This window comes from Phyllopteryx taeniolatus, chromosome 6, assembly GCF_024500385.1.
Source record: "Phyllopteryx taeniolatus isolate TA_2022b chromosome 6, UOR_Ptae_1.2, whole genome shotgun sequence".
Classification (NCBI taxonomy): Eukaryota; Metazoa; Chordata; class Actinopteri; order Syngnathiformes; family Syngnathidae; genus Phyllopteryx; species Phyllopteryx taeniolatus.
Window position 1 is genome coordinate 16,828,797 of NC_084507.1, and position 24,012 is coordinate 16,852,808.

The 24,012-nt window shown below is 42.2% G+C and overlaps 1 protein-coding gene and 1 long non-coding RNA gene across 2 annotated transcripts in view; one reads left to right on the top strand and one right to left on the bottom strand.

Moving 5' to 3' along the window:
• LOC133479651 (uncharacterized) lies at nucleotides 1-20,548 on the top strand. The gene is made up of 3 exons (XR_009789033.1): nucleotides 1-98; nucleotides 17,144-17,217; nucleotides 19,580-20,548. It is a non-coding gene; the product is annotated as an uncharacterized LOC133479651 (long non-coding RNA).
• The window catches only part of gnl1 (guanine nucleotide binding protein-like 1), a 26,560-nt gene continuing 13,949 nt past the window's right edge, over nucleotides 11,402-24,012 (bottom strand). The window contains exons 7-12 of the mRNA XM_061776887.1: nucleotides 20,834-20,932; nucleotides 20,558-20,740; nucleotides 18,845-19,023; nucleotides 18,581-18,767; nucleotides 18,146-18,286; nucleotides 11,402-14,684 (exon numbers count right to left, since the gene is read on the bottom strand). Coding sequence (XP_061632871.1) covers nucleotides 14,422-14,684; nucleotides 18,146-18,286; nucleotides 18,581-18,767; nucleotides 18,845-19,023; nucleotides 20,558-20,740; nucleotides 20,834-20,932 — 1,052 coding nt within the window. The 3' untranslated portion in view covers nucleotides 11,402-14,421. The remainder of the gene's footprint in view (nucleotides 14,685-18,145; nucleotides 18,287-18,580; nucleotides 18,768-18,844; nucleotides 19,024-20,557; nucleotides 20,741-20,833; nucleotides 20,933-24,012) is intronic.

Here is a 24,012-nt window from a genome sequence, read left to right on the forward strand (position 1 = left end):
CCGTACTGGACTGGGGGGTAACCAAATCGAGCACACTTTTACGGACTTGTTACAAACGACGCAGCCGAAACTGCAAGACACATGCGATTGGCTTCAGGGTAAGTTTATTTTCGTATCATGTTCTAGTCACTATCTTATTATTCTACATTTAGGCAGTTATTTGATTGGGTAGTAGACTACTCTTTGTGTGTTTGTCGGAACTGCAACTGTGCCTCGACTTGCAACTTCGAAAGAGGGTGCGCTCGATTTATTTACCCTCCTGTCCAGTATGGACTTCGAGCACACCCTGTAACTATTTCGTGAGCACAAACAACTACTTCGTACATATAGAATAACTATTTCGTGCTGGTTATATACCCACAATACTTTGCCTTCCGACATAGTAAGGTAGCCTGAATAACACAAAATACATAACACTTGGCCATGAAGAACACCGAGCTGTTCTGTAAATTGTGGCATCCAGTGAAGATTCATTTTTTGGGGGTGAAAGCATAGCTAGCTGTCTAACTACTACTACGGATGACCGATGATGAACGAAGGCTCTCAAGTTGCTATATAGCGGGGACGGGGCGACTCACGTCAGGGTCAAGGGTCAAGACCCAAGTGTGTCACTGAGCCGTGTTTAAGCCACAGCCCCCCCCCCCCAAAAAAAACCAAAACAAAACAGGAAAACTGAAACAATATAAAACAGTCAACGCTATATTGCCGCAGTACTGCATAGTTCTCAGTCTTTACACATGTCAGCAATCACCTTCAAACATGAATAATGTATTTCCAAACAAATCTCTCAATTCACTTTACAGGATACTGAAGAACAGATTGTGATTACTTTTGCCACTTCTGGCGATTGCTAAGGAAAGATAAAAAAGTAGATGTTTAATGGTGGGACGGCATAAAGGGTTCACTTTGAACGTTACGTTAAGAGAGGGCACTGACAGGTGATTTACTGCTTCGTGTTTTGAAAATATTCCGTCAAATTATTGCCTCTTGACGGAGAGTCAAAACATCTGAACAAAATGGAAATAGCTAAATTAAAAATGTTAGTATTCCCCTCAGAGGCATGTCATTGGACATCACACACACAAACACAGTCAGCCTATGTACCCACCCACCCTCGTCTCGCTCTGACAGCTGTGCAGGGTTGCAGGATTCAGACAACACAGATCACTCCCAGAATGCCAAACTTGCAGTATGTTGGGAACCAGCGGAAAACCACATACCGAGCATACTGCCGGCTCTTAAAACATCTCATGTGTCCTCTTTTCACTGGGAATAATACACAACCAGGAAATGGAGATGCAGGTTGAACCCCGCAAGTGTTCCCGTTTTCCATATCGAATGCACGTGTGACTTGGAGTCCCGTTTTGGTTTCAACATGCATGCACGTGTGGCTTCAGGTGGATGTTTTGCAGTGGTGGGCAGTGCATTTGGTACCTGCGCCTTTCTTTTTTGTTTTTTTTTACATCATACTCACCAGAAATGCTGATTATTAAGTGTATTGATGTGTGAAGATTGCTACAGATGTGTTTTGCTGGTCGCAATTGGCTGTGACAAGTTGTGCGCTACCCAACCAATGGTACATTCATGATTCATGAACGTTCACTCAATCAGGTATGCTGACTTTCCGCACAGAACGCATTAGGTAAGCGACAGGAAGTCTGACTGCCTCGCTCCCGAGCCACACGTCTACTATGCAAACAAACACAGTTCAAGATGTTTTTGGCAGTATGTCGAACTTGTTAACTCCTTTGAAATGGAATCACGCGAACGCGAATATTAGTGAAATAACTTTCAGTTATTTCTGTAGATTATTCTGATATCATTATTTATATGTCTACCCCATCAGTTGCCATACTAATTATCAGTGCGCATGCTCCAGCTGCACACACATCGGTAGTTAAGTAGTTCCACACGGATACAGCCACGTTGTAAAAGCTGTTGTGATTAAACCAACGAAATCATATCGTTGACTCCTGACTCATTTCCTTCCTCTTCAGATGGACACAAAGGGATAAAACATTTGCCATTGGTGTTTTTTACAGCATAATTCACACTGTTCAAACGGTTGCACTTGTCGAGGTCAAGTTGCTCCGTGTACGGCAGGCCTTGCAAATGTCTCTATGCGTATTCATACACTGAGAATACATCATACGAGCGTTTTTGAAGGTTATGTTTTAGAAAATATATTTGCTGGATTTGTCTTCTATAAGTGTGTCACAGCTTGTCTGTGTGTGTGTGTTTTTTTTTACTGCATTTAATGAACTAAAGGTGGCAAAATATCAAACTATACTCCAAATCCTTGCATTGCTCTGTATGTGGTCTTCAGTGGAAAACATTGGACACCCCTGGGCAAACACAGCATATACATAGACCTCACGCCAGTACTAAACACCCACCTACATCATGGTCTTGCCTGGACTTTGTCAGTTTAAGTGTCAATACAATCTGAGGAGGTGTTTGTTTGATCAGCCCCCTCGGAGAACATCTCAGAGGTGTCACGGGGTCACGGGGGTCAGTGTACAGCCATGGGAGAGGTTCCTGATTGAGGGTTGTTGCAGCCACCCTGATTTAGATTTCTTTTTAGGTGAGGAAACCAATGACATCAACATCCTTTTTTTCTGTCGGTTAAGTCTGTTAGTCTATGTTTAGAAGCAAGGCAGTTAAAAGCGGTGCGTCTCTTCTAATTATAAGTCAGTCAAATACAGACATCTGAAATATCATCCTGGCAAACTAAAACAATTTACAGCTTGCTTAAGCCTCTTACAAGATCCACCACAAAAGTTTGTTTGTTAATTGGCAGGATTTGGGAACAAAACTTTGGGAATGAGGCTGGAAAGGCATTATCTTTTGGTGCCGGATAAAATTTAGGTGCAGAGCCCAAAATTTTCATTTTTTTAAAACTTCCAATTGTGGACCCTCTTAGGTCAAACATAAGCCATTTTAGGATGCTTCAAACTGGGCTCATTTGAGTCAATTCCTTTGTAGAAGTTCGTCAAAGTACGAGCCAAAAATGGCTATTTCAAACCAAAATGGGCAGCTTCCTGTTCAATTTCGACTTTGCGACTTTTTCATGTGTGCTGTTATGATAGACAATTCTTTTCGATTGGTAAAATTGGTGTCAGATTTTGCCTTGTCCATCTGACTAGTATACCCGCTTCTGATTGGGCCCTGTTTAGGGGAATTCCCTTGTAGGACCTGACATTCGCAAAAAATGGCCGCTTCAAATCCAAGTGGCAGACTTCCTGTTCGAGTTCCTAAATGGGTCCTTGAGGCTTTTTTGTGCGTCCTGTTAGAATAGACATGTCCACCCAATTTTGTGTCAATTGGTGAAACTGACGTCAAGATTTGGACAAACTTTTGAGTGTTCTGGCAAGTGCTGGGAACCCCTAAAATGTATACATACACAGCAATTGTAAGAGGACCTTCGCACCTCCTGCTGCTCTGGCCCTAAAAATATTAAACATATATTTATGAGTACTCCACCACTCTCAGACCTATTGAGGATGCCATAGTATCTTACAATCATGCAGCTGTGTGCAGTGTGACGAGTTGTCAGGGGAATGTGTTGGTCCAGGAGGCGGAGATGACCGTTGGATGTTTATCATCACACCCATCCTACCCCCCTGGATGAACCTTCACACAGTCCTGCCTGTCCCTGGGCACCTCCTCAGCTGTAGCAGTGCACTTGAGCCACTGCTTGGAAGCAGAGAGGGTGGTGGTTGCTTGGTCTCACTTTGAGAGTGTCGGGTTTCTTTATCTTTAAGAAAGACCTTGTTATTCATCTGTACACACACATATGCACACACACACACACATGTGACAGTGTGGCGAGCTGCTGCCTGTGCTATGGCATACAGGAGGCTCCTCTGCAACTGTTGCCCCCCGTGTCACTCCAAACTGTCCGTGATGCCGCTTCCCTTCCTTTCACCTGTCCAAGACAGACGTTTTCAATGAATGCCCTTCCTGTCTTGCCCATTCCTTAACTAATGAATGCCACTTGGTAGACGGCACACCCCCACCAAGGTTGAACTGTTACCAAAAGTGAGTCTGTCTGTTTGGCCGTCCGTTTGTTAGATAGCAGGCTAGTTCCCGGTTTATGGGATCATACCATTTTTTTAATTCCGGGATGGGAAGGGAGAGTTGCAATGTGACTCAAAAGGTAAAAAGAGAAAATAGTGGAGGGCCATATTTGTGATCATTCAGCTTGTTGGCTACTTCCTGCTTTATAGGGTCGGGCATCGAGAACCGATTGGAACCGGGACTAACATTCGGTTCTCTCGGAATTGTTCAAATTAAACAATTTCGGTTCCCAGTTTCGATGCCTACAGTCCGCTGACCCCGAAGAAGAAAGTGGCGAAAACCAACGAATAAGAACGTGCACGAAGACGTGCTTTTACTTTCGTTTTTACAGGTATCGTGTGAACTTATTTTTCGAGCCAAAATGCTGAGTTCCAGTGCGTACCCTTCAAAATAAAAGGCTACATGCTTAAAACAGGAAATCAAGTTAAAACTTGCAAATATGAACCATTTTATGTGATAAAACAGAAGGAAATAACTATTTTAACAATGCTATATTTAACTTTTAGCTGAAACATGAATTAATGATTATTAATTCAATTGGGTTCGTTCCACACACATTGCCTTTTAGTTCATAGGTTTGATTTTGATCCTGGTTATAAAGAGCCTCGAGGCAAATGTTCATTTTAGTTTAATGCTGCGGGCTGCTAAGAAAATGGCTGTTCATAATTTTGACACCCTTTACTTAATCCATGCAAACGTTTTTGACCCAGCCCCCTAAAAGAAACAGAATCAAAATGAGGAACCGGAATCAGGACCGGAATCGCTCAAATTGAAACAATGCCCAAACCCTTCTGGTTTATGGAAGATAACATAAGACGACTGTGGTGATTCAAGGGTGGGGGACACAATAGAAACAACGCGTGTACAAAATGCTAATTTGTGGCCGCAAAATACTACTTGTACCCATAAAATACTACAGTTCTGAGGTTCAGTTCTCGAATCTTGGCTCAAACCTTCCTGTATGGGGTTTGAAATGTTTTCCCAGAAACTGGCAAACTAGTGACGTGCAAATCTATATTAAATTGTCAATACCTCCAATACCAGGTCTTTACGGTCTAAAATCGATTGTCAAATAAAAATATTGATACTTCAGTCATTCAACCAGTAATGTACAGTATATCAGGAACAGGAACACAGTGGAAAAGTAACTAACCTATTGCGATCTTGTCTTGCCAACTATTTCTTCCACTTCCATTTTAAATAAGTAAATAAATCAGTCTGATGTTTTGTATTCTTTATGAAGATTTGAAAAAACGACTTATTTTTTAGATTTACCAGACACATCAGGTGTATTTGCACAAAGTATCGGTACCAGTTGAATTGTACGCAGTATCAACTCGGAAAGGAAATCGGCGGTATGGAACATGACTACCAGAAATATGCATGGTCGGTTCATTGAAGACTCTAAATTGACAACCAGTCCAGGGTGTCCACCGCCTGTCAGGCACGTCCCTAATGAGGACAAGTGTTATCGAAAACAGAAAACTTTGCACTTCTATGCCAATTATGATTTTTTTAAATGAAATTTGATGTAAAAAATATTCAATGATTGTCTGATTTTTCACTGTATAGAAATACTCACATCCTAGTTAATATTCAAAGAGTGAGTAAAGTCGACAGACAAACTGGGCTCCTTTTAATCGAACACTATGACCCGTTGCGCTTCGTCACCATGCCAACCACAGTCTGACCAGCTTCCCACCTCCACTCCTGCATCTCCATCCCTCTGTTCCCTGAACTTTTCAGTGAGTGTTGTGTTATAAGGCACCGGGGATGGATGGATGGCTGAGAGGAGAGGAACGGGTGAGGAATGAGGGTGGATGGGGGCGGTGAAGTCGGAGAGGTGCGAATGAGTGCCATTGCAATGCAGTGAGAGGTGGTGCTAAAAATACCTCGCTGACACATGGGCTCCAGTTCGCAAACAGCACACAAACGCACAGCAAAAATGACTTACACTCACTCACACACTAGTAGAACAATGAATACGCATACAGTAAATCCATCACGAGGTGAAGTTGTAATCTCCAACAGGCCTGCGGCCACATAATGATGAGTGGCCTTAGGAAACAGGAAAGAGGCAAATATTGTTTGTCGGTGTTACAATGGTGACTCTTTGTCACATTAGTGAGTTTAGTTAAGGAGCATTGAAACATTTCTAACTGTTATAAAAGTGTAAATAATTTTAGTTGAATCAATTATTCTAATTGATAATGCCATTGCTCATATTGCACTGAGCACCCAGATTAAACGATTACTGTGTTGTACAATATGAACAGAAGAAAAGAAAAAAAAAAAATAATAATAATAATAATAAAACTGGAACAAAATTGGTGGGGGAGGAAATTAAAATGTTTTTTTTTTTTTTAAGAATCAAGAAAAAAAATGATTTTTTTAAAATTTTGTTTTAAAAACCACAAATACATGAACCCACAGGTGCTGAACTGCGAGTACGCGGGGGTTCACTGTACAATACAGATTAATTTTACCTTCTGCCCTCTAGTGAAAAAGTATTTAATTATTCTGCCTGTCACTGTACGTCGCTCATTGATAGACAAACCCAGACATTATCGTCAATCAATAAAAAGCTTCAGACCAATTATGCAAAATTAGATTACTGCTTTATGTGCTCACTAAACTGAAGTTTTCATAGATTTGAGGAGTATGACCTAAATTCAACCCCTTGCCTTATTTTGTATTGGATGGTTAAAGGAAATGGCATGAAACGAAATATTAGAGGAGGGCGCCAAATCTAGAGCACAACAACACACTTACGTGTGGCTACCAAGACTTACTTGACAAGTGTGTGAGCTGTAAACGTGTGCGTGTGGGTGTGTGGCCGGTCTCTAGTGGAGTGAAAATGTGTGACTCTGCTAATACACTTAATACAACTTGGCTGTCATTGAAGGTGCACAAAGCGTGAATGTCTACAGACTGCACAAGAATAGCAGGGTACACAGACATACATTATTTGTGACCCAGTTTTTCACAAAAGGTTAGAGCTGAACACGCTGATGATGTAATCAGCAGACGCACAAGCACACAGTGAGATAGCTGCACCTGAACCACACTTAATAAATCTCATTCACTGCTAGCCTTCCCAGTTAACATGGCTATTTGACTTCTAAAGCCGTCAATGGCAGTGAATGTGTTTTAAAACATTGCCGCGATAGCCCACGATTGACCGTCTTCATTGTTCTAGACCAGCTCACCTGATTTTGAACTCATTACCCTTTCAAGAGTCAAAAATTTAAATGCAGCTTTAAACTTTCATGTTAAATTGATGAACATTAAGTAAAAAATGCCCCTCCCTGTTGACAAATGGTTGTTGGTAACAGAAAAAAGGTGGTGGACCTATGGGCTATGTTTGCATTAGCCTCAAGCTAACAGACCATGTTGATGGCGACAAGTCCAGGACGGACCCCACCTCTTTCCCAGAGTCAGCCGGGATAGGATCCAGCTCACCTGCCACCCTAATGAGGATAAGTGCTATAGAAAATAGATAGATGGATGCTGTTCTGACACACTTCTTTCTGGTCTAAAAATAGATGGATGGATGGATGGATGGATGGATGCTGCTCTGACGCACTTCTGGTCTATCTGTTCCTTTGGTAACAAACTCATTTATGTCAAGGCTGTCTTTCCTTACCCCGAAAACCACACGTCACACATGACAAAAATCTCACCCCCATTTGTGCTACAGGACTGCGTCAGACTAATGAGATTTTCTGCTTAAATTGTGCGGTGATTCTCATTTAGCTAACCGCTCTCAGCCACATTAGAAGCGTCGTATACTGTACTGTGAAGCAAGGCCAACGAGATATGGAGTGAAAAGATCCCTGTCCAAAGCACACAGATTTGACAGCATGTCTAAGCTTGAAACGCTCTTAAGTAACACACTCAACATGCGTGTTGTCATGCACCGTTCTGGATATAATTAACTACTATCTACGTCTGGAGTGCAGTGGTCCCGAGTTCAATCCCAAACAATCCCAGATGTCGGGAGATGATCTCGTCAGCTACGGATGAGACAAGGGAGTTTCCAGCCTCTTCCCGACTGTAAATACTGCTTATGGCAGCGCTCGTCAGTGATTATCGTCACACTGTCTCCTGCACGAATGCTGTAAGGGTTTGGAGCAATTAACATAATGACATAATAAGTGAGGCCACATTGACAAGAGTGGCTCGGCGTCAATGGTGTAAGGACTTGCTCTTTGGAATTATCCAGCAAATGCTCAAAATGGGATTTTGTCACCCCTACAGGGCTTTTAGGAGTTGTTTAAGAGTGTGGAAAGGACCCTTTTATTTGTTTAAAACTGGGAGTGGGAATCATTGAGTAAGTTGCAATTCATGAATATGATGATAGTGAGATTACATGCCGGTAATCGATAGCTCGGGAAACCGTATGATACGTCACAAAATCTTTTAATGGTAGCAATTGCAGAGTAATTCACCAAGCGACATGATAAATTGCCGATAATACGAAAATAACACAGTATTACGCTACACCCTAAACCTCGCATATTTACAGTTTTATTTTCGCTACTTAACATCATCGAATTTTTTTTGGGGGGGGGCAATCCTTTTTTGCTTATGTGGTCAAGCCATCTTGGTGCTAAGGAACTATGTTAAAGTGAGTTCAGGAGCTTCATTTTGACATAAGTAGTGCTTTGGTGCAATCTTGGTGCAAAGGAACTTTGTTGAAGTGTCTTGAGAAGCTGGTTTTACACAAAAATAGAGCTTTGCCAACATCTTTTGGCATCTATATGCATTTACAAACCTTTTTAGGGATGGCTACTTTTTTTTTTTTGTTTCCGCCATTTGCGGTAGGGCTTGTTCCAAATCCCTTGTGAATAGCGGTGGTGAATTGTATTGAAGAAAACTCCAAACAGTATAGCATGAAATTAATTCACGGGTGGCAATGGGAGAGTTACAATGCGAAACTATCACAATATTTAACAGCAATAATATCATGACAGAACACTTGTGTGATAATCAATATGCTAAAAATGTTGTCTTAATTAAAAGCAAAACTAACGATACCACGATACAGAGGTTACGTGATAGTCAATAAGATGGAAACATTGACGATACATCACGATATCTAATAGGGTCGGGAAAACTAAAGCAACTGATTGTGAAATAATATTTTGACAAAGACAATATCACGCTACAACATTAATTGATAGTGAAAGAAAACTATCACATTAATCGATACATAGAGAACTATCAATGACACATGACAATTATCTTTTATGGGTGGGAATAGAAAACAATGATGTATAATCACAATATTTTAGCGATAATGTAACAATACCATGATAACCAATTTGATGGAAAAATGAACCATACATCATAATATCTACTAAGGCTGGGAACGGCAGAGGAACATTCATGATATGCATTATGCAATAATCAATATTCAGGGAACCCCAGTTATTTTTGGGGTTGTAATTGATCAATAGATGCCACAAGATGGCAGCAAAGGACTACTTTTTTGTTTTAAAACAAAGCTCCTAACTCAAACAAATTGGTTCCTTGAGAGCAGATCCCACTATATGGCACCAAACCAACACTGTTATTGCATAGGTTTCCTCAAAAAAGTCTGCCAAATGCCAAACCGCGAGTATGCAGGAGTTTTTCTATCCTGGAAAAATCTATGATACATCATGATATCTATTGAAGCGGGGAAGTCATGATCCAATCGCACACTATTTTAACAATAATACAAACCCCAATTCCAATGAAGTTGGGACATTGTGTACAACATAAATAAAAACAGAATACAATGATTTGCAGATCATTTTCAACCTATATTCAATTGAATACATACGATATTTACTTTAAATTATCAAAAAAATGTTTGTGCAAATATTGTTTGAACTTTAAATATCTTGTCTTAAATATCTTGACACAAAGCTGATAATTGCCACTGTACATTAAATTAAATAATGATAAAGAACCCAGAAGACATACATTACATATGTTAACTTAGATCAAGGAGCCATTAGCTAAGAAATTGTTGATGAATTTTACGACCAGAGATTATCTACAGCAATTAGGGTGACGTCCAAAGATGTTATCCCGGATTTCCTCAGTGATTAAAAGCCTTCTTGGAAGTTTTGGTATCGAGGCACGCAAAGAGGAAAAGTTCACAGTGAAGTCTGTTCCCCTGTTTAATGATGGGTGTCGACAAGTGGGAGTTCTTGTCTCAGACCTTTACTTTGAATGACGTGTTTACTAGTTAGCAGGATTACACAAAAACTATTAAGGACCATCTGAAGTGAAATAATAGATTTGTTGCTAAATGCATTATACATCCATCCATTTTATGTAGCCTAGCAAGCTAGTGCTAGCACTAACGGTTGTATGTAAACAAGCCGGCGTTCAGTCGAAATCGTGCTCTAAAGTGTTGGTAAACATTGGCTTGTGCGCGTGAATAAATGTTGAGAACGGCTTACAAGTATGTTGACAATGGCAAGCAAGGGAGGCGAAGCACCGGTCACGATACGCAATCCTATTAGTTGACGTCAGGGTGCGCTGTCGGAAAGTTGTCGTTGACAGGTGACACTACATGGAAGATATATTTATATATAAAAAAAATAAATAAATAAATAAAAAACAGCTAGACTTTTAAACTGGAAATCGGCTGTGATAACTAATTGGGCCAATAACGGGGCTAAAATCCTGTAATCTGATCTAGCCATTATGGGTTTTTACAGTATATAGCTATCTAAAATTACGAGTTCAGCATCTGCCGTGTAGTACCACGTTGTGCCACAACAGGTCAGCAGCACTGATGTCTACCGGAAGACGCAGCATAATTAAGAAAAGGTACGAAAGGCCTGACTTTTTATTTCCATTGTGTATTGAGACTTCAGCCACCTTGCACTCAGTATGTGTACTCATGTTCGTTAGCTGGACTAACGCATTCACCATTACCTAGTCTTTGCCAAACCAGACTCCGTATTGGTTATTACTTTATTATCTGTCAATTGAACGTATAACCAGTTTATTTATGTTTGACCAGCTATCGCTCAACTGTGAAGTTAGCATACCTTACCTGTCTGAGTGTTTTTGTAGTGACGAAGTTAGATGGCGTAGTTGTTGTGGCTCTGTTATCTTTAGATGCTCTTTCCATGATACTTGGTTTTATGAGGTGCCCTTTGCACTCCAGCTCATATAACCTTGGCACACTATCTTGAAAATGTAACTTCCAAATGTAAACAGGCAAGACTTATGAAGTTATGAATATCGAGTCAAATCCAAAAGTCATGTGATGACTGTGCTTTAAATTAGTTGACAGATGCACCAAACTCAAAGATGGCTTGCAGGACTTTTCTTTTTTTTATTGCCGAAAGCAGTCTATTTAAGACATTCTGGAACAAAAGGACTACGGCAGGCATCATCATGAACACACAGCCAGCCTTTAACACTTTATAAGCTTCCTGTGTCACAAGTAAATAAAAGGATTTTATTTAAAAATATATGTCTGTACCAAATGATAAACAGCAATGGAGAGAGGTGGACACAGAACTTAAAAAGTCAGCTTTTATAATGCTGAGAAGAGTGAGACAATGCAGGAGATGGAGAGGAAGTTTGTCTCGGGCAAACAACATGACAAGATAAGCACGGGGTAACGCCAAAGTCGGGTTTGATGACATAATACACCAGCTGCTTATCATGGCAGGACATATGGAAGCCGTAATCTTGTTCGCCTCCTCCTGTGCGGTTAAAGGAACATGTGGACGTTTGTGGTAAAATAACTCTCAGAGATGGAGTTTTGTTTGCTCTGGACCGAGTCGGCAAATGTGATAACATTCCCCCCCCCACACTGTGATTAAAGAACATCTCTCTCAAAAACCAAAAAGTTCAATTGCTTTGTTGGAGTGAACACCACCACATACTCCCATTAAAACGTGATTGTGTAGCCAAGTAGTTAAAACACTACAGGTTTCAATCCCCATTGAGAAGCGCCATAACTCAAAACCACACCAACGAATACAGCACTGTCAGAAACACTATACTCTCCTTAATCATCAGAAAATTGAACATCGAGCTGGTAATACTGTACTGGTTTCTGCTGACCTGAGTGTGAAATGATGCTCGTGTCCCGTGACTGACAGTTTTACAGGCGGCGCTTCGAATTTGTGCATTTGGCATCTCAGCTGCGAGGTCACATGACAGTATTGATTGGAAACACGAGGGATGGGCAATTCCTTTAACTATTGTTACTTAATGGAGGTCGTAAAAATATATCCAAATGTTTTGAACTCTAGTTTCCATGTCATATTGGGTGGAATAATCCTGCCTAGAGCAATTTGTGCCATGGTGTGGCTGAAGTTCAACTTCCCAATAGATGAGGTCAGGCTGTCCTTCTTGAAACAGGGTACACACATACCGTTGTTTCACATCTTAACAGGCCTTCTCTGTTGGCCTAAACACCATAAAAAGCACTGACCTACAGTTACCACATAAATTCTAATATTTGTTCCATGAAATTGTATCGCTTTATTCTCAAGAGTCTATTCACTTCATTTCATAGTGTTTCTCTTGGCTGCGCTGCTTCCAGTTCATGTTGAGCTTTTTTGTCCAATCATATTTCAGCTTCCGGGGTGTTCAGAATCAGTAGCGCGGGACAGGTAACTATATTAGCAATGGGACTGTTTATTTAAACCAATCAGATTTAAAATTCACCTCAACACTTTCCCGTCCTAATTGATTGGTCAATTTCGACTAGCAAAACACGTTTGTAGCAATCTTCACACATTAATACTTGTAATATTGAGCATCTCTGTCTTTTGTCATGTTACTAGATAAAAATGGATTCTGAATGGCTCCAGATGATTCATGTGGCACAGTTCACTCAGTGGGAGGAAAAATTGTGAAACGTTGTAATTTCTTACATATCTGCCCAAGTTGATTATAAAATGTTGTCTGATCATCTAAATCACAAGAATAAACATTCTGCTTAAACTAATACCACACGAAGAATTACATTCCATATTTATATTTTTATAGAGCATAACAAACATTCACAGCACAGGGAGGAAAAAAGTAAGTGGACACTTGAATTTAAAAACTGGTTTACCCTCTTTTGGCTGCAATAACCTCAACCAAACGTTTCCTGTAGTTGCAGATCAGACATGCACAATGATCAGGATACATTTTGGATCATTCCTTTTTGCACAACTGTTGTAGTTGAGCAAGATTCCAAGAAATTCCAAAGGGTTCACATACTTCTTCCTCTCACTGTATTGCATTTTTGATAGTATTTATTGGTTCTATAATTGCTACTTGATAGTGGTAGTATTAAGATGTGGATTAGGTCGGATAAGTCTGCACCGATGTAAAAAAACTCAAATGAGTTCTTACAGTGTGTGATGCACACGAGACGACCAACAAAGCACACCACGTCTCATAATGATTTGCGATAGGAATTATTGAACAGGTTTAACATTTACGATTGTCGACCTCGACCAATTGTCCGAGCAGATCCAAGAGGCGAAAAAAAAATAATCATTCTTAACACACCACAGAATTAACTTTTAGAGACATCCAACAATCTGGCCTTTGCTAATTTTACGGGGAGAGAAAAACGCTCAAATTTGCCCCGATTGTTGGTATGCATGTACCCCGTTTTAGACAGCAAAGCAGTTGAGACTGAATCAACAGTGCGTCTGCTGACCCCAGCCAAGTACTCCACTCCATTTTACCTCAACGGTTTCGAGACACAATCGATTATGATGCCCATCCCTGAAACAGACTGATTGAAGTTTTTTTCCCCTTTCCTCTGAGAAAACATGCAAAAAAAAAAACTAACACACACCCGCTGCCTGACATCAAGAAGAAAGCTTTGTGCATGAACGGGCAGAGCTGAGGCACACCATGGAATAGAAAAATATGTTCTCTATTAGGGGCGCAAGTGTGCAAACATCAGGAAATTATGTTTTTTTTCCCTTTCAATATGATTCGTTGAGCTTTGGCTACCATACAGAATACCTTATGCAATATGTATTAATGAAATAATTGAGATGAGAAGCCCATAGGTGGTTTTGTTCAGTATTATGCGTTATGCCATTTAGTGGCTTTGTTGAAGTACAGGAGCCATGAGATCTCATGGTATAATCAGCAGGCATGCTGACTTGCCTCCTCAGGTGACAATCTTGCTTAAGAGTTCTGAGAAATAAAAATAAAAAAACTAATCATGGCAGCCTTATCGTACCTATAATATATTGGAAAGGGTCACCACACGAGAAGGAATGCATCTTGAGGGGCCGGCCGGGGGAGAAGAAACACGAATGAAAGAGTTCGAGCGGGAAACATCAGGATAAGTTCTTCCCTTCACTCACATTCATTCTCCCGGAGGACATGAAACATGTTGATGGCCAAGCTGGATGTCGTCTCTTCCTTTTGCCTAGGCTTTCTAAAGCCCTCATCTTCGTCACCGTCGTCGTCGTCGTCCGCGTCCCTGTCTCTCTCTTCCTCGGGCTCGGTGCTGGACTCGCCGTCCTCTTCGTCGTCCCTCTTTCCCGTGGCGTCCTCCTCCGATGTGCGTCCTTGCAGGGCCAGGATCTCCAGGATGTCGGTGTGACTTTCCCAGTGCTCTAAACATTGCACGCATATGGTCAATTACATACAATACAGTGTTCCTCCGCTATACCACTGTTCATCCTTAGCGCCCCGCTATATCGCTGATTTCTAATACTATTTAAACATTAAATCTTTTCAGACATATGATAGTTAAAACATTTTACTATTTCCACAAGTCAGAACTAGACCACATGCCTGTGAGTATTGCTGTATGCTCTGTTTGTGTTTTGCTGCAAGTGTTGCAAAATTAAGGGAATTTTCAAAGTTGGAACTCTTCCATGGCAATTAATTCGAATTTACAAATTTAAAAGGTCAGCTCTTGATCAGAAACTTGCATATAGTTGGGAAAAATACACTTTAGCATGATTCTGATTAAAACAACCTGATTTCATGGAACTACAGTGGCACCTTGACATGTGCCCCAATTTTTGGAATTACATCAAATTGACCAATCGTCATTCGGTCGATTTTCTTGCTTTGTGTTGCAAGCAAAAATGCCCATCCCTGCTTATGACAAAACAAAATGTTAATAATTATACTTTAACCTAATACCTTTCTGTTAAATTACCCTAAATTTCTAATTCCCATGGAAATTTAGAATAGTAAAAAAATAACCCATCTTAAATTGCCATGGAAATTTTCCACCCCTTTGCGTCCCTAGTTGCTGTTATGTTATTTAACATATATCATTTTTTAGAGTTTATCATTACCGTAACATCAATGGTAATTTCCATTAGTCAGTCCATGGTGTTTCTCAGTATACAGTGGGTACAGAAAGTATTCAGACCCCCTTCAAATTTTCACTCTTTGTTATATCTAAGCCATTTGCTAAAATCCTTTAAGTTAATTTTTTTTCCTCATTAATGTACACACAGCACGCCATATTGACATACAAAAAACGGAATTGTTTACATTTTTGCAGATTTATTAAACAAGAAACACTGAAATATCACACAGCCATAAGTATTCAGACCCTTTGCTCAGTATTTAGTAGAAGCACCCTTTTGCGCAAATACAGCCACGAGTCTTTTTGGGAATGATGCAACAAGTTATATACGCCTGGATTCGGGGATCCTCTGCCATTTCTCCTTGCAGATCCTCTCCAGTTCTGTCAGGTTGGATGGTGAATGTTGGTGGGCAGCCATTTTCAGGTCTCGTGAGTGATGCTCAATTGGGTTTAAGTCAGGACTCTGGCTGGGCCATTCAAGAACAGACACTGAGTTGTTCTGAAGCCACTCCATTATTTTAGCTGTGTGCTTAGGGTCATTGTCTTGTTGGAAGGTGAACCTTTGTCCCAGTCTGAGGTCCTGAGCACTCTGGAGATGGTTTTCATCCAGGATATCCCTGTAGTTGGCCGCATTCATCTTACCTTCAATTGCAACCGGTCGTCCTGTCCCTGCAGCTGAAAAACACCCCCACGGCATGATGCTGCCACCACCATGCTTCAGTGTTGGGACTGTATTGGACAGGTGATGAGCAGTGCCTGGTTTTCTCCACACATACCACTTAGAATTAAGGCCAAAAAGTTCCATCTTGGTCTCATCAGACCAGAGAATCTTATTTCTCACTGGAGTCCTTCAGGTGTTTTTTTTAGAAAACTCCATGCGGGCTTTCATGTGTCTTGCACTTCCATAAACCCCAACTGGTGGAGGGCTGCAGTGATGTTTGACTTTCAAGAACTTTCTCCCATCTCCCGACTGCATCACTGGAGCTCAGCCACAGTGCTCTTTGGGTTCTTCTTTACCTTTTCTTTTCTCCCCCGATTGCTCAGTTTGGCCGGACGGCCAGCTCTAGGAAGGGTTCTGGCCGTCCCAAATGTCTTCCATTTAAGGATTATGGAGGCCACTGCGCTCTTAGGAATCTTAAGTGCAGCAGAAATCTTTTTGTAACCTTGCCCAGAGCTCTGCTTTGCCACAATTCTGTCTCTGAGCTCTTCATGCAGTTCCTTTGACCTCATGATTCTCATTTGCTCTGACATGCACTTTGAGCTGTAAGGTCTTACATAGACAGGTGTGTGGCTTTCGTAATCAAGTCCAATCAGTATAATCAAACACAGCTGCACTCCAATGACGGTGTAGAACCATCTCAGGGATGATCAGAAGAAATGGACAGCAGCACCCGAATTAGATATACGAGTGTCACAGCAAAGGGTCTGAATACTCATGGCTGTGTGATATTTCAGTTTTTCTTTTTGAATAAATCTGCAAAAATTTCAACGATTCCGTTTTTTTCCGTCAATACGGGGTGCTGTTGGTACATTAATGAGGGGAAAAAATGTACTTAAATGATTTTAGCAAATGGCTGCAATATAACAAAGAGTGAAACATTTAAGGGGGTCTCAATACTTTCCGTACCCACTGTATGTCAACAGTAAGCTGGTGGACTGTCGTCAAATAAATAATTTTGTTGGCTGAACATTTTGTTGTTTAAATTAATGTTTAATTCTCTTTTGTTTTGTGTGTCTGTTTTACAGTAAACTTCCCCTGGGAGTGACATGTAAACAGCTTGAAGCAAGCATGTGTTGCCTCATTTTGGAGAACTGTGCAGGTGAGCGTGAGAACAGGTGTAAAGGAATATTTTTTAATATGTGTTTCAAGCATGTGGGAGGGCTAAAACTACCGTATTTTCATGACCATAAGGCGCACTTAAAGTCTTAAACTTTCTCCAAAATGAACGGGGGCGCCTTATAATGCGGCGCGCCTCGTGTGCACCGAGTTCCAAAATCTGTAAATGTTGTTGTGTGACTTTGATGAGCGCTCCGCTTGACAGACTGGTAGCATTTCCTTCCGACACGCTGCTTATATAGAGGAAAGGCGGACGTGCCTGTGGACAGCATGCGGACGTTAAAGGGGGAAGTGTGCGCATGAAAGAGGACGCTAAAGGCACGCCCCCAGTAGGTATATATTGGCTAAGGAACCCTGAAAATGCCACCTATGAAGAGACACGCTTACGAACCACAATTTAAACTACAAGCTCAGTTACGCGGAGGAACATGGAAATCGAGCAGCCGCGAGAGAATTCAAGATCAACTAATCCATGGTTCGCAAGTGGATGCCTGGGCCAAAGTATCTGCTTTGACTGTTGTCCGAGCTTTCGCGAAAGCCGGCATCATTGCTGAACAGCCCCTCCGGCAACGAGACTGACTCCGACTGACTCCGACAATGATGAAAACATTCATGCTAGCCTATGTTTTAGCGTGAATGCATGCTACCGTATGTTTTAAGCTAGCGTCTGTTTTACCATGCCTGCGCCCAATAATACGGTGCGCCTTATGTATGTGTTAAATACAGAAATAGACCCCGTAACTGAGACTGCGCCTTTTAATACGGTGCACCTTATGGTCGCGAAAATACGGTATTTAAAAAAATAATAATTGTTTTATATAGTCTCTCTATATCGCAGACTTTCACGGGTGGGTATGGAACGTATCCCCCGCAATAAACGGGGGTTCACTGTCATACATGTGCTTTTTTACCTCGCAAGCAGCTGTAGCCACGTGGTCTGAGGCAAAGGCACAGGCGGCCGTCAGTGGCTAACCTCAGGAGGCTGTTAGCCGCCCGGTAGACGTCATTACGGGCCGCTTTTGCAGTCTTGTAGCCTCTCCTCTCAGCCCATGCTGGAGATCAAGAAGAGCATCAATACAGTCTATACAGTGCAGCCTTCAAACTTCCAAGTAATTTGAGGTAAACTTTTCTGTGAAAATGTGCCTCAAAAGTAAAAGTATATATGTAATATATATTATATAATATAGTCAAATTATAGTTACTATAAAATAAAAAATATTGGGATTTTTATTTTAATGTTTTCCCCATATTCCCCACCCCTAGTTAATATAATATATCCTAGCCTATATCAGGACTATTTGACTACTATAAGGAGGACTTCCCTTCTTAGAACGAGAGGCAAATACCCTCGCAAACATCCCAGGCAGTCCAGGGGGACTCCACTGAAACTTGGTCTCCTTGCTGGGTGTTAACGTCTTCTAAATTAGGATGTTTGAGCTTCAGTACTGAGAGGTAGGGGGTCCTCTCGCACAGATAACCCACAGAGCTGTAGGGCTCCTGCAGCTGTGACACCGGGTAAATGCCGGCCAGAATCTAGGGAAACAAAACACAGTACAAAAGAGAATAAAGGAAAAACACAAGGGAGGCTTTTGCAAAAAGACGACCCATACCTGTAACTGTTTATCCACACAGGAGGGGAAGACGAGGCCGGGGCAGTCGCAGAGTTTGACGGTGGGGGTGAGGTAGTAGGTCTGGAAGTATTTGGTGTGGCCTGGGGTCCGTGACACACTCACCACCTTCCTGCCAACTAGGCTATTGATAACGGATGACTTGCCAACATTTGGGAAGCCTACAAAAGAAAAGAGTGGGTGTTAAGGATTGTTTACTCTCTATGTTTTGTATTCATTTTGTGAGCTTCAAGTCAATACTAACAGCTCTCCAGACATATGTATTTCACATCAATTACAATGTTCAGTGTTCCTGCACAAATCTGCGATTTGCTACTCATGAATTCAGCTTGTGGCAGATTTTTTGGGGGAACCTATCCTTTTTTATTCACTTGAAAAACTCAGCTAGGTTGTTTTTGTGCCAAAGCCTTGTCCAATATAAAAAGATTACTTTGGCGCCATCTTGTTGCCAGGGACCAATGTTTAAGTGAGGGGAAGAGCTTCATTTACACAGGCAATAGCCCAGTCTCATAGAAAAGTGGTGCTTTGCTGCCGTCTTGTGGCAGCTATAAGCAATTATAAACATTTTAACCGGGGAGGGGTGTCAATTACACACAGATTTTCGCTATTGGCTTTATCAATAGTGTAAACTGTAAATATACTACAAACTATGATTCCAAAACAGTTTAATATAATGTAAAACTCTTACAACATCCATCCATTTCTGCTTATGTGCAGTCAGGTTGCTGGGGCAGCAGGTTAAGGAGAGAATTCCAGACTTCCCTCTCCCTAGCCACTTCGTTCAACTCTTCCGGGGGATCCCGAAATGTTCCAAGGTCACCCGGAACACTTCAACAGAGAGGCGTCCACGGGGCATCCTAACCAGATGCGCGAGCCATATCATCTGGCTCCTCTCAATGCGGAGCAGTGGGTCTCCACTGAGCCTCTACCGGATGACAGCACTTCTAACCCTATCTCCAAGGGAGTGCCCAGACACTCTGCGGAGGAAAGTCATTTCGGCCGCTTGTATCTGCGATCTTGTTCTTTCGGTGACGATCACATCCCTTCAGGTCTCACTGTCATAAGTCCCCCAGCAGAAAGAAGGAGTCCTCAATGCTCTTCAGCACCCACACCTAGGACCCCCAAAAAAGGGTGGGTACTCTTAACTGCCGTTTGGTACATAGGCACAAACAACAGCCTGTACCTGTCCCCCCACTCGAAGGCAGAGGGAGGCTACTGAGCCGGGGTCAATAAGTATGCCCACACCTGCTTGGCGCCTCTCACCGTGGGCAACTCCAGAGTGGAATACCGACCAACACTTCTCAAGAGGACTGGTACCAGAGCTCAAGCTGTGTGTCGAGAACAGGCTGACGATCAAGTCGGAACCTCGCACACCAGCTTGGGCTCCTTCCCTGCTGGTGTCAGTTACTTGCAGACTTTCGTTATTCGCAGCAGGGCTCGGTCCCTATCGCCACAAACGCTGTAATCTATTTGAGTAATATTTGATAGTAGTTAACGTCTCTTAAAACCTGCATAACAGTTGATAATGGTAAAGGCAATGACAAAGGCTGAGTCGGGAATAGAACATTTTTTACATAATTTGCTATGAAATGTTTCTTTTTTTTTTGTTGGAACAATTTGGAACTCAACCAGTTATGGAACAGTTCGTGCCCTACTTCCAAGCGTAATGTGATGCAGTGGAAACAAGATACTGACCAATGCAACCGAGAGTGAGAATGCCATCCTTGTAGAGCTCGTGCCTTGGGTTACTCATCTCCAGGGCGCTATCGCTCTGATGCTCCACCAACACCGACTCGGCCTCATCGTCCAGCCCCTCGCCGTCCTGTTGGTCTGCAGCAGCGTTTGCCTGGATCTTCTGCTCCCAGCTGGACAGGTCGACTGCGTGCCGCAAAGGTGATGTTTTTAAGGGGGCTCATGCAAATGTTTTAACAGTCATATATTAATTAATGTCAAGGAGATTAACTCATTTACCTCGTCCTGCTGTGATCTCTTGACAGGCCTTCAGGATCTCTGTGGGACCTCCAGCGTGACTCCAGTCAGCCTTCCGCCTCATGCGCTTTTTCTGGAGTACTGAGAGCCAGTAAACAGACAGGCAATTGTTTTTCAGCAATAGAGGGTGACATGGGCGTGGATTGTGACGACGGCTCCCTCCCACTCTCAGAGAGCTTGATCCAAATCCCGAGTCAGTGTTTAATCCCCCCCTTTATTATTATTATTATTATTTTTTACTCCCAGTCAATCCTGCTTTGTTTATATTAATATCTTTGAAGTCACCGGGAGTGGACAGGAGTGCTACGGTGCCGCCTTTTGTTCCCTATCCCGCCAGCTCCAGGTGACTTTCGCTCCCGCTTGGTGCTGCTCAATCCCATGAGATCATTATTAGTTCAGTACACAGTGAAACTATGCAAACCAGTGGCTCCCCGCATACTTGCAGTTATCCATTTGCGGATTCACTTTTTCACGATTTTATTTTCTTTTTTTTGTTCAGTTCTTTTCTTTTTTTTGGGGGGGGGGGACCAACCCAGAAAACACTTATTGCCATTATAATTTTTTGGGTTAAAAAAACTTTTTTCCCCCCAATATTTATAATGGGCATCGATTATCAAGGTTCAAGGTGCTTTTATTGTCAATTCTTCAATACGTGTAACACATACAGAGGCTTGAAATTACGGTACTTAAGGGCCCGCGGTGTTACAAAAGACTATACAAATAATAATATAAAAAGCTAAATGAAACGATGCTCTATACAGTATAAAAAGTATTAACTGAATGTGCAAATATCAAAGATCAGGTGATGTGTGCAACATAGTCAAGGTCAGAGAACCAAGGCAAATAAGACATAAATTAGATGACAAAACCCCAATGCCGCAAACGTCAAGGAGTTGTTCTGAAGCCACTCCTTCATTATTTTAGCTGTGTGCTTTGGTTCATTGTCTTGTTGGACGGTGAACCTTCGGCCCAGTATGAGGTCCTGAGCACTCTGGAGAAGATTTTGTCTGCCTGGTTTTCTCCACATATACCGGTTAGAATTAAAGCCAAAAAGTTCTATCTTTGTCTCCTCAGACCAGAGAATCTTATTTCTCACCATCTTGGAGTCCTTAAGGTGTTTTATTTTTTTTTTTAGCAAACTTCATGCGGGCTTTCATGACTCTTGCACTGAGGAGAGGCTTCCGTCGGGCCACTCTGCCATAAAGGCCCAACTGGTGGAGGGCTGCAGTGATTGTTGACTTTCTAGAGCAGGGGTCGGCAAACTACGGCAGGTGGGCCACATCCGGCCCGTTGATCATTTCAATCCCGCCCCCCAAAGATTGGTACAGAATTACCCAAATCATATCAAAATCATGACTACATTCATTTGACCTTGTCCTGTAATGCCGAGTGGTTCCACCAGGTTGTCCTGTAATGCCCAGTGGTTCCAACAAGTAGCGCAGGAGGTACAGTGAAGTGATACATTAACTTGACTTTTGCTGTTCTTTTTTTACTATGCTACTGCTCTGAACCCTTCTTTGACCATTAGTGGGCCAAAGAAAAGAAAAGTCAACAGTGAGTGCCGAGTTTTTAATATAGACTGGACTACTAAATTCTTTTTCACTGAAGTCCGGTCAAAGGTTGTATGTCTAATTTGTTAAGAAACCATTGGGGTTTCGAGAATATAACATCAGTCGTCACTTTTCTACCAAGCATGCTGATTATGCTAACAGCCAATCAACGCAGGAACTGATGGCTACGGCTCAGCGGTTAAAAATCAAGCTTGCAGGCTAAGCAAAACACCTTTATCTGACAAACTGCCATCCAAGATTCAGTCACACAAGACCCTGAAACAGCACCACAGGAGCTGCAGATGGAACTGATTTGATACTGTCTTAAAAGAGAAGTTCAACTCTCAAACTGGATGAGTGTTACGCTTCATTAAGCGCAGAAACATTTCCAAAAATCCAGAAGATGGCGCAGAGGATGCTGGGGGTGTTTGGCACTACATGTGTGTGTGAACAAACCTTTCGTGTGATGACCACCAACAAAACATCCTACAGATCCCAGCTGAGTGATGAACACTTTAGATGTGTTCTGAGAATTGCCACAACAAAACTAACACCATCAGTTTCTGTGAAGAGGTGTGTGTACCAACAAAGTCATTTTGCACATTCAATAACAACGAGCCGTGGTTCACTGCCAAATTTAAGCAACTTCGCCAAGCGAAGGAGGACGCATATCAAAGCGGGGACAGGGCCCTGTATAATCGAGCTAGAAACCAGCTGACTAAAGAAATTAACATTGCAAAGAGGAACTATGCAGCAAAGTTGGAAAAACAGTTTAGCGCTAACGACTCTAAATCAGTCTGGCATGCATTCCAATCGCTGACCAATTACAAGCGACAATCCCACCAAGCTGAGAACAATAGCACACTAGCCAACGACTTGAATACCTTCTTTTGCAGATTTGAAAAGGACACTTTCACACCCCACACCCACCCGGTCGCACCACCGACCACAATCACACCTCTGACTTCTGCGTTAACCACCCACGAATAGGATGTGAGACGCATCTTCAAACAACAAAAGATTAACAAAGCGGCAGGCCCAGACCATATGTCCCCATCCTGCCTCAAAGTCTGTGCGGACCAGCTCGCTCCAGTCTTCACTCAGATCTTCAATAGATCTCTGGAACTGTGCGAAGTACCATCCTGTTTCAAACGCTCCAGCATCATTCCAGTCCTCAAGAAACCTGCAATTTCGGGTCTAAATGACTACAGGCCTGTCGCCTTGACATCTGTGGTCATGAAGTCCTTTGAACGTCTCGTGCTGGACCACCTCAAGAGCCACTGCTGGACCCCCTGCAGTTTGCCTAGCGAGCGAACAGGTCTGCGGATGATGCAGTCAACATGGGACTGCACTTCACCCTAGAACACCTCGACAGTGCGGGGACCTACGTGAGGATCCTGTTCGTGGACTTCAGCTCAGTGTTCAACACCATCGTCCCTGAAATCCTTTCCACCAATCTTCTCCAACTCAGTGTCTCACCTGCCATCTGCCAGTGGATTTACAGCTTCCTGACGGGCAGGACACAGCAGGTGAAGCTGGGGTAGGCCACCTCATCCACACGCAGCATCAGCACCGGGGCGTCCCAAGGTTGTGTCCTCTCTCTCTACACGA